This window comes from Carcharhinus amblyrhynchos, chromosome 5 (genome assembly GCF_965287045.1).
Source record: "Carcharhinus amblyrhynchos chromosome 5, sCarAmb.v2.hapA, whole genome shotgun sequence".
Taxonomy (NCBI): Eukaryota; Metazoa; Chordata; class Chondrichthyes; order Carcharhiniformes; family Carcharhinidae; genus Carcharhinus; species Carcharhinus amblyrhynchos.
The window spans coordinates 54,545,890-54,554,030 of NC_137328.1; the positions used below are offsets into that span (position 1 = coordinate 54,545,890).

The 8,141-nt window shown below is 41.9% G+C and overlaps 1 protein-coding gene across 5 annotated transcripts in view; it reads right to left on the minus strand.

Annotated features, from left to right (window-relative positions):
- The window catches only part of dapk1 (death-associated protein kinase 1), a 198,253-nt gene extending 193,912 nt beyond the window's left edge, over window positions 1-4,341 (minus strand). The window contains exons 1-2 of one of the 5 annotated variants that reach the window (XM_080188807.1): window positions 4,177-4,341; window positions 2,911-3,088 (exon numbers count right to left, since the gene is read on the minus strand). In XM_080188807.1, the coding sequence (XP_080044933.1) occupies window positions 2,911-2,972 (62 nt within the window). In that variant the 5' untranslated portion in view covers window positions 2,973-3,088; window positions 4,177-4,341. Of the gene's footprint in view, window positions 1-2,910; window positions 3,089-3,587; window positions 3,810-3,873; window positions 4,016-4,176 lie in introns of those variants that run through there. The other 4 variants (XM_080188809.1, XM_080188808.1, XM_080188806.1 and 1 more) reach the window with 4 other exon arrangements.
- Window positions 4,342-8,141: the final 3,800 nt, after the last annotated feature.

Genomic DNA, 8,141 nt, shown 5'->3' on the forward strand with positions numbered 1-8,141 from the left:
GCAACAGTTCATTGCAAACCCATAACACAAAAGATCACATTCAGATTACGTTTGTAACAAAAACTTGAGGTGTTTTACCTATTACTCAACTTGAAGTACTGGGAGGAATGGTGACACAATAAACCTGGCTCTATCTTTTTTTCACTATAGGAATAAAAAAATACTTATGGCATAATGCAGAGCGGCAAAGCAGCTTATGTTGCTAGGGTAGTGTAGGCAGGAGGGGGTGTCGTTCTCTTCAGAATGTCTCCTGGTGATCAATGTATTCCCCTGACAGCTCCCTGCGTCAATCTGAACTCTTCCTACTGGTGGCTTATTCTGCCGCACCATGTTTGCCTTTTTCCTCCAGGGCCTCCTGTTCCATTTCTGAAGAGAAAGGTCATACAGTGCACAGGAAGCCACCACAATGTGTGAAATCTGCTCTGGATCACACCACAGCAACTTATATGATCTCCTGTAGCAAAACATCCACAGGAATCCAACTGAAAAGAGAAATCTGACAATTTTCTGCAGATTAATATCGGAAATCTGTTTATGAACATGGCATTTTCCCAACCACCCATTATTCCTTTCATTAAATGGCAGCATGTCAGAATACAAATGCACTGAGCACAGATTTCGATGAGTGTTTTAACAAGTGGGGGCTAACATGAACTCCAGTGCTATCTGTCAGAAAAGCTCAGCATTAAGAGACCAGGAAAGTGCCTGTTTCACATCCAATTTACTACTACATATAGTAAACCATTAGTTGAACAAATGGGAACAATGTAAAAATAGCTTCCGCAAAAACACTTGAGAGCTGTTTTCAAGGAAAAATGTGTTGCAGTACATGACCTCACGCTTTATTTCAAACACAGACTCCAATTTGGAGTGATTGGTGCAGTGCAATAAAATGTAAGCTATCCGAGAGGTTAGACATAATACACACAGTACTAAACTGATTCCTCACAGGCTGCTGGGTTGAGAATGGCTGAAGCAATTGCACAAAATTTCTAATCACAGGTTTCACTTTCCAGTTAATGTGACCTGAACTCTAGATAAGAATCGCAATAATCCTAATCAGTGCAAGAGAATAACTTCACCCTTAGCTGTAAAACAACATGCTTGCATTCAAGTAAACTAAATAAACATAATAGTAATATACTGACATGCTACAGCACACACATACTGTAACAAAATCTTGTATTTACAAAGTACTTTTAACATAATAACACGTTTTAAAGTGTTTCACAGGTGTCTTACCAAACAAAATTTGACACTTAGCCACATAAGAGCATGTTAGGGAAGATGACTGAAAACCTGGATGTTAAGGAGAGCCTCAGAAGAGAGAAAGAAAAAGAGGAGATTTAGAGGTAATTGCAAAGCTTAGGGTCTTCATAGCCAGGGAGACTAGAGCTAAAGGTATGAGAACAGAATGAGAAGCCACTGAATTAATTCTCTGGCTATAATGAATAAATGAAAATGGAACCATGTGAGGACAGCTCAAACCAGCTGGTCAACAGTGGAGGGACGCTGGTGGGGGAACAGCCATCTCAAAAGTTGCAGACGTGTCAAAGGGATGAAGAGGGAATGTTTACTCCATCACTGTCTTACAGGATGCCATTTATGACTTTGCTAAGAACCGTTTCATTAGGATAGCAGTGTGTGGAAACCTGTCAGGAGGGATCCAAACATGGGGGCGGTAGGAAGGACAAACAGATCGGGGAGGCAATAATACGTATAAGGATTTGAAAGAAAAGAGGGATTGGAAATGAAGTGATAGCTTGCAGAGATGGAGGGATGGAACTGTGGCTTTTTAAGACAGGAATGATAGTAGCAGATCTGAAGCATGCAGACAGAAGACAGAGAATCATGACCAATACCAGCTAACACAATAAACAGGAAAGGAACTTGCATGCTCAGCAGTTTGATGGGAATAAGGTCCAGGGATTGGAAAGTGGGTTTTCCAAACAACCTAAGCTTGGAGATGACATGAGGGGAACACAGGCGAAAAAAGGGAAAAATATGATTTCAGGACTAAGGCAGGGCAACCTGAGAGGCAGAGAAACAGAAGGAATCAGCAAAGGCAGTTTTTAGAACAGTGTCAAGTCCATGAACACCTCACAGTTGATGTTAGAGGAGGTGGTTTTGTCATAGAGAGAAAAAGCTAGGAGTTATATTTGTAATCCAAATCCAGGCCAAACCTGGAAACAACAGTTTAGAGAAGAGTGAAGCTAGGGATCAGCCTGCTCTTTAAAAACTCCCTTTTGTCATGCAGTTTTTCAGGCATTTTTTGTGTTAACATACTGGCGTACTATTACACATGCTAATACATACTATTTCTGTTCAAGCGTCCCCTATAACCAAGATTTGGCTAAACACCACAAATCTTCCAAATACTCATACATAACTTTCAAGCCCTTGACACCGACAGAGGAAACACTTAACCAACTCTATTCAAAGTCAATAAGGTCCTTCCAAGAGAAACATCACCACAAATAGGTTAAATCAGTATAAATATCTCCATTGAGTTGAGTTTTCAGGACAATGAAATAAATCAACCAAATGAGAATTATGATAATACTGCAAGCCATACGTCTCACATCTACCTTGGCCATTACTAAACCTATAGAACTGCCACTATCATGAGTACAACATGATACACCAACACAAGCACGTTTATTAGAAATTAAAGCAAGAAATAAGATTCTGGCTTTTGTCAGTTGAAAGGGAATTAAACTGGGCATAATTTCAGCCACACACCTTCACAACCCCCACTCCCCCTTGACAAAATGGATCCATTACCTGACAGAGGATACAGTAAATGGAAACGATTCTAGCTATTGTTCCAGCCCCACACGCCCCTCTCTCCCTCTCACACACAAGATTCCTTGATCCCAATATCCGTGCTGTGAAATTGCAAACACTCACCTCCCCAGATCCTCGCCGATTTCGTAGTAATCGTCCACATTTTCCTGCTTGAACACGGTCATGGTAACGGGTTACTGCATCCCGGCGCACAATCAGCCCTGGAAAGGTTACCAATTTCAGCATCTATCATCAGGGAGACCCTCCCTGCTCCCTCGCCACGAGAAAGTGCATCCCTGCCCTGTGCAAAAAAAAAGTTAAAATGACTCTTTCACACCAGAACTTGTTTTTCCCCCCCCCCCCCTTTTAACCAAATGAAATCAAGGGCGTTCCTCAATATTTTTTTTAAAAAAATATGGTTGTTGCATTAGGTGGTTTGAAGCTGTGTGTCACTCGGAATAAAACCACATTTCACACGGTGCACTGTTAAAGAATCGCGTTTATACATTCAAAACAATGCCACAACCACAACAAAAAAAAATCACGTCTATTGTAATCCAACACAAAGTCAGCGACACCCAATCTTGGTGAGGGGACTGGCTGCTGATTCCTCAGCAGAACAAGCACAGTAACACAGCAGCTGGACAGGAGGGAGATCTAACACACATCGTTTCAAGAAGAATACAAGCAACAGGAACTGCCCTCCCAACACCAGTCATTTCAATTCAAACTATGTCTGAATTCCATCCCTATATTTATTATATATGCATTTAATTCAACCTCAATCTTGATGATCTTACCCCACTCCCTGTCAAATGTTAACCCCACTTGCCGGTTGCTTTGGGAGGATTGCAGGCTGGAAGAAGGCACACACACACACACACACACAGAGTGTGTGCTTTGCTGGAGCCGCGGCCTTGCGCCCCAGAATCAGCCCAGACCGCAAAGCCCAGCGACATGAATGTGGGCGAAAGCCGCAGCGAGAGCAGCCCCGCTCTCCGCAGCGAGCGGCCGCTGCACCGGGAGCGCTGGCAGAAGAGGAAGAAATGTAACATCCACCTCCTCCCCCCCCCCCCCCCCCCTTACCCCGAGGCGAAGGGCGGCGTTTGAGAATGAAACATGGAAGTTTGCAGCCTGTGCTCACCCCGGAACTGGCCGCCTGGCTCCCGGGGAATTGCTCCAGCTTTCCGGCACCGAGCACACACACACACACACAGCTTGCCCTGGTTACCGGAGAGACACAGCCAATACAACAGGCTGCTCGCTCACTCACTACCCTCACACCCACAGCAACACTCACATAGACAGCTCCCCCCTCAGGATTACATTTATTCCACACGCACACAAAACAACATTGTTTTTTTTTAATTTAATTTGCACTCTACTCACAGTTTGCTTCTGCAAAGGAGCCACCCTGGAGAAAGTGGACAGGATGTCCAGCTCCCTTAGGTGTCAGTAATGCACTGAAACTTACAGCCCGTCAACCTCACCACTTCGCTCTCACTGTGGCGTTTGCACATTTCCCCTTTGGATGTATTGCTCTGTTCTTTCAGAATCGCCTCTCTCTCTCTCTCTCTGAGTGTGTCCACCCTCTCAGCTCAGCCCAGCCCCAGTGCTATTTACTTTCCTGCTTTCGTCTCTTTGCAAACATGAAATCCAATCGCAGGAATCTGCAGAATTTTCTGAAGTCAGCTAGGAGGCAGATTTTTGATTGTTTCAATTGAAATCCCTCCCACAAAAAGGGTAGAAATTGCTGTCGGTGGTGTTATGTCCAAACGCATGTAATTCCCAAATTCCTCTTCGGGATTTAAAGCGGAATTAACCCGGTTAACGCTTCCAGCATTACACCTTTTACTTTTCATGTGAACACAATACCATTAGGTTCGGAAAATTTATGGAAAAGAGCAAGGGGGAAAATAATCAGATGTGAAAATACTCAACAGGAGGAGGACTAATTTCAGTGATTTTTAAAAGGGTCTGGCCTGGTAGATTGGAATCAAAGTTTAGAGGGCAAAGCTAAGTGAACACTCAGATTGGCATCCAACCAGTTTAGGTACAGACTGGACGCATTTTCCAAAGCTGGAGATCCATGGATGATTAAATATATTGAAATGAATCTAAAACAAAAAAGGAGGCTTATAATAACGTAAAGTTCATAGTTCAGAAGAGAACTAAGCTGAAAACCAAAGAAGGAGAATTGGAATAGTGAATGTGAAGCAAAGAGAATGTTTGATTTGATTTGATTTATTATTCTCACATGTATTGGAATACAATGAAAAGTATTGTTTCTTGCAGGCTATACAGACAAAACATACATTCATAGAGAAGGAAATGGGAGAGTGCAGAATGTAGTGTTATGGTCATAGCTAGGGTGTAGAGAAAGATCAACTTAATGCAAGGTAGATCCATTCAAAAGTCTGATGGTGGCAGGGAAGAAGCTGTTCTTGAGTTGGTTGGTATGTGACCTCAGACTTTTGTATCTTTTTACTGATGGAAGAAGGTGGAAGAGGGTATGTCCGAGTGTGTGGGGTCCTTAATTATGCTGGCTGGTTTTCTGAGGCAGCGGGAAATGTAGACAGAGTCAATGGATGGGAGGCTGGTTTGCCTGATGGATTGGGCTACATTCATGACCTTTTGTAGTTTCTTGCAGTCTTGGGCAGAGCAGGAGCCAAAAAGTAGCCAGTAACATAAAAAGAGAATCCAGGAGGATTTCACCAACGTTGTTTGAAAATGAGACCATACAAGGCAGTAATGTTTCAAAATGTCCCCTGTAAGGTGAAAACAGAATATTCTGGATAGAAAACCATAGAAGTAATATTCAATATACTTTTTAGCTCCTCAAACTTTTTCATGGGTTGAATATTGATTCTTCAAGTAGTCTTTTAGAGTTGCATCTTCCTTGTGTGCCGTTTCTGCCTGCCACTTTGTCTAGCTGAACATCTGGTTGAATTTTCCCAACTCCTGCTTTGACTTGCCTTCTCTGGAATTGAGGGTCAATATTTCCCCCTAATATCTTTGTGTTACCACTGAAATTTGTTTGTTCAGATCTCAAATAGCATGGTTCATTGAAGACTTCAGGTTATTATGCGTTCTCAAAGGTATATACTCAGCTTGAATCTTGCACTGCAAATCTTCCAGTTCAGCTCTCATACAAATGTTTTCTGTAGAACAGGAAACAAGATGTCCCATGCTGCATCTAGGGGATATGTCCAGTCCTCTGGACCCATGTATCAGCCCCTCAAACACACTCAATAGGGAGATGGGACAGATAATTAGAAAACAAAACAGAGGAAAGGGTAGAATAAGAAATTATTGCTCCATGCATATAATTAGTTCTTATCATGACATCTGTAGCTGGGGCATTGCACATGGGTGGTTTTATGTGTGTGCCTATGTAATTGTAAGATATGCATCAGTTAGCGGCCCTCACTCCTCACATTCCCTCATCCCCCCACACAGTTCCCATGCCCTGTCCATTTCAACTTATGCTACTTCATTCCTTCCACCCATCTCCATGACCCTTCATACATTCCATGTGAACTTTTACCCCATCCCATCCCCATGGCCTTTTATATCCCCTATGCCTATTTATTGCCAACTCATGCCAAACCATGCCCCCACCCACCACTATTTGTCATTTCTCACCATGCCAACTCACCTAGAATCCACTATAGGTAGAGTTCAGGACACATGCTGAGACTAAATAAAGTTCTTAAGTGTCTACAGATGAATTCACTATTTCAAAATAGGACTCTCATTGATTAAAACCCCATCCATTATGCCTAACTTCCTTTAATCCCCTATGAAAATAACAAACATCCCACTACAAAGAGTTTATAACCACTTGGAGCTGCCAATCAAACTGTGAATTCATAGGTGTGATATGATAGGTTGTGAAATCAGTCATGCAGCACTAATCCTGTAATGATAAGCCCTCAGGTTTATGTCAACAGAGGGAGATAAATAGCAAGCACTTATTCTTTAACACTGTGGACAATATTTTAGTATTTGAAGGATAAGACATTTAAATGCCTTGACAGCTTAATGATTCTTTTGACAATTCTCTAGAAAGTTCCAATGAGCTTGACTGATGCGATGAGTTTATGCAATTTTTACACACATTCATATTTACCTTTAATAACCTCAAAGAGTACCTTACCTTTCCCAAAGGTTACCTGACCACTCCAAAAAGACACATATTCTTTTCAAAAAGGTACCCTACTGGCCAAAACACTCCAGCAACTTTAGACCTTTTCCTAACAGGTCTAACATTACAAGCCATATTTTGAACTTCCCACAAGCAAAATTAGATCTGACTGGGGCATCCATACTGTAACATGCTCAATTATCTACCTGAGCCACAAACTTGAACATTAGAACCTGCCCCCAATTCCTCTCCCCCAACACCTGCAAAAATGGCAGAGGCTGGATATGATCCTCCATCACCACTTCAACAGAGACAGTTAGCTTATCCACCTGTGTGAAATCTCCAGTCTTTATGAGTCCTAGCTTCATTGGAGTTGCTGTATTCATTCTGCAAAGTTGTTCACCGTTATCTATCACCAGGAGCACTTAACTGACACCTGGACTTTTGTTTTGGGTGTTATTGTTAATGGCAACACAATCCCTCGCCACATCTGCCTTTTGGAAAATGCTGGCATTAAGTGTTTGTGCTTAATGGTATAATTCACTTCAATAAATGATTAACAAACTCAAAAGCTATAAAAATGCTTTGTAAGTTGTTATGAGGAGCAGCAGACCAGTTTATGTATTTCATATGAATGTAGAAATCTGAAATGTGAATGGACAATCAATACAGCAATGAATGTGCCATCACGTTATAGTGTGCTGACCTGAAATGGTCTGACCCTGAGGTTTTAGCTCCTTTATTCAGGATCCATTTTGGAGCACTGAATTCACTGAGTTTGTTTTGTGAGCAAAATGGTAGTTTTGTGCCAAGAACGAGTAAACAAGGTAAGTCTCTCCTCTGTTCCTGCTACGTTGTGTCTTTGCCTTCTTTGCATGCATTTCGCTTCCCTGTTTGTGCATCTTTAACTTGAAGAAGGTCCAAGGGCTACACCATTGTTCCAACCTAATTTTTTTTCACTGTGTGTACCTTAAAACTACTTGTATTACCACTTGCAACCACCACATTGATGTAACAAAAATATAACAGTTCTGACCAAGGGTCACCCAGCTCTGTTCCCTTTCCACAGGTGCTGAGAATTTCCATCATTTTCTGTTTTTGTTTCAGACTCCGGCATCCACAGTTTTTTGCTTTTATTTTACATTAATACAACAATCTGTGTTCCATTTCAGATATCTCCTTTTGCTGGTGCTTCATTCATCAGGTA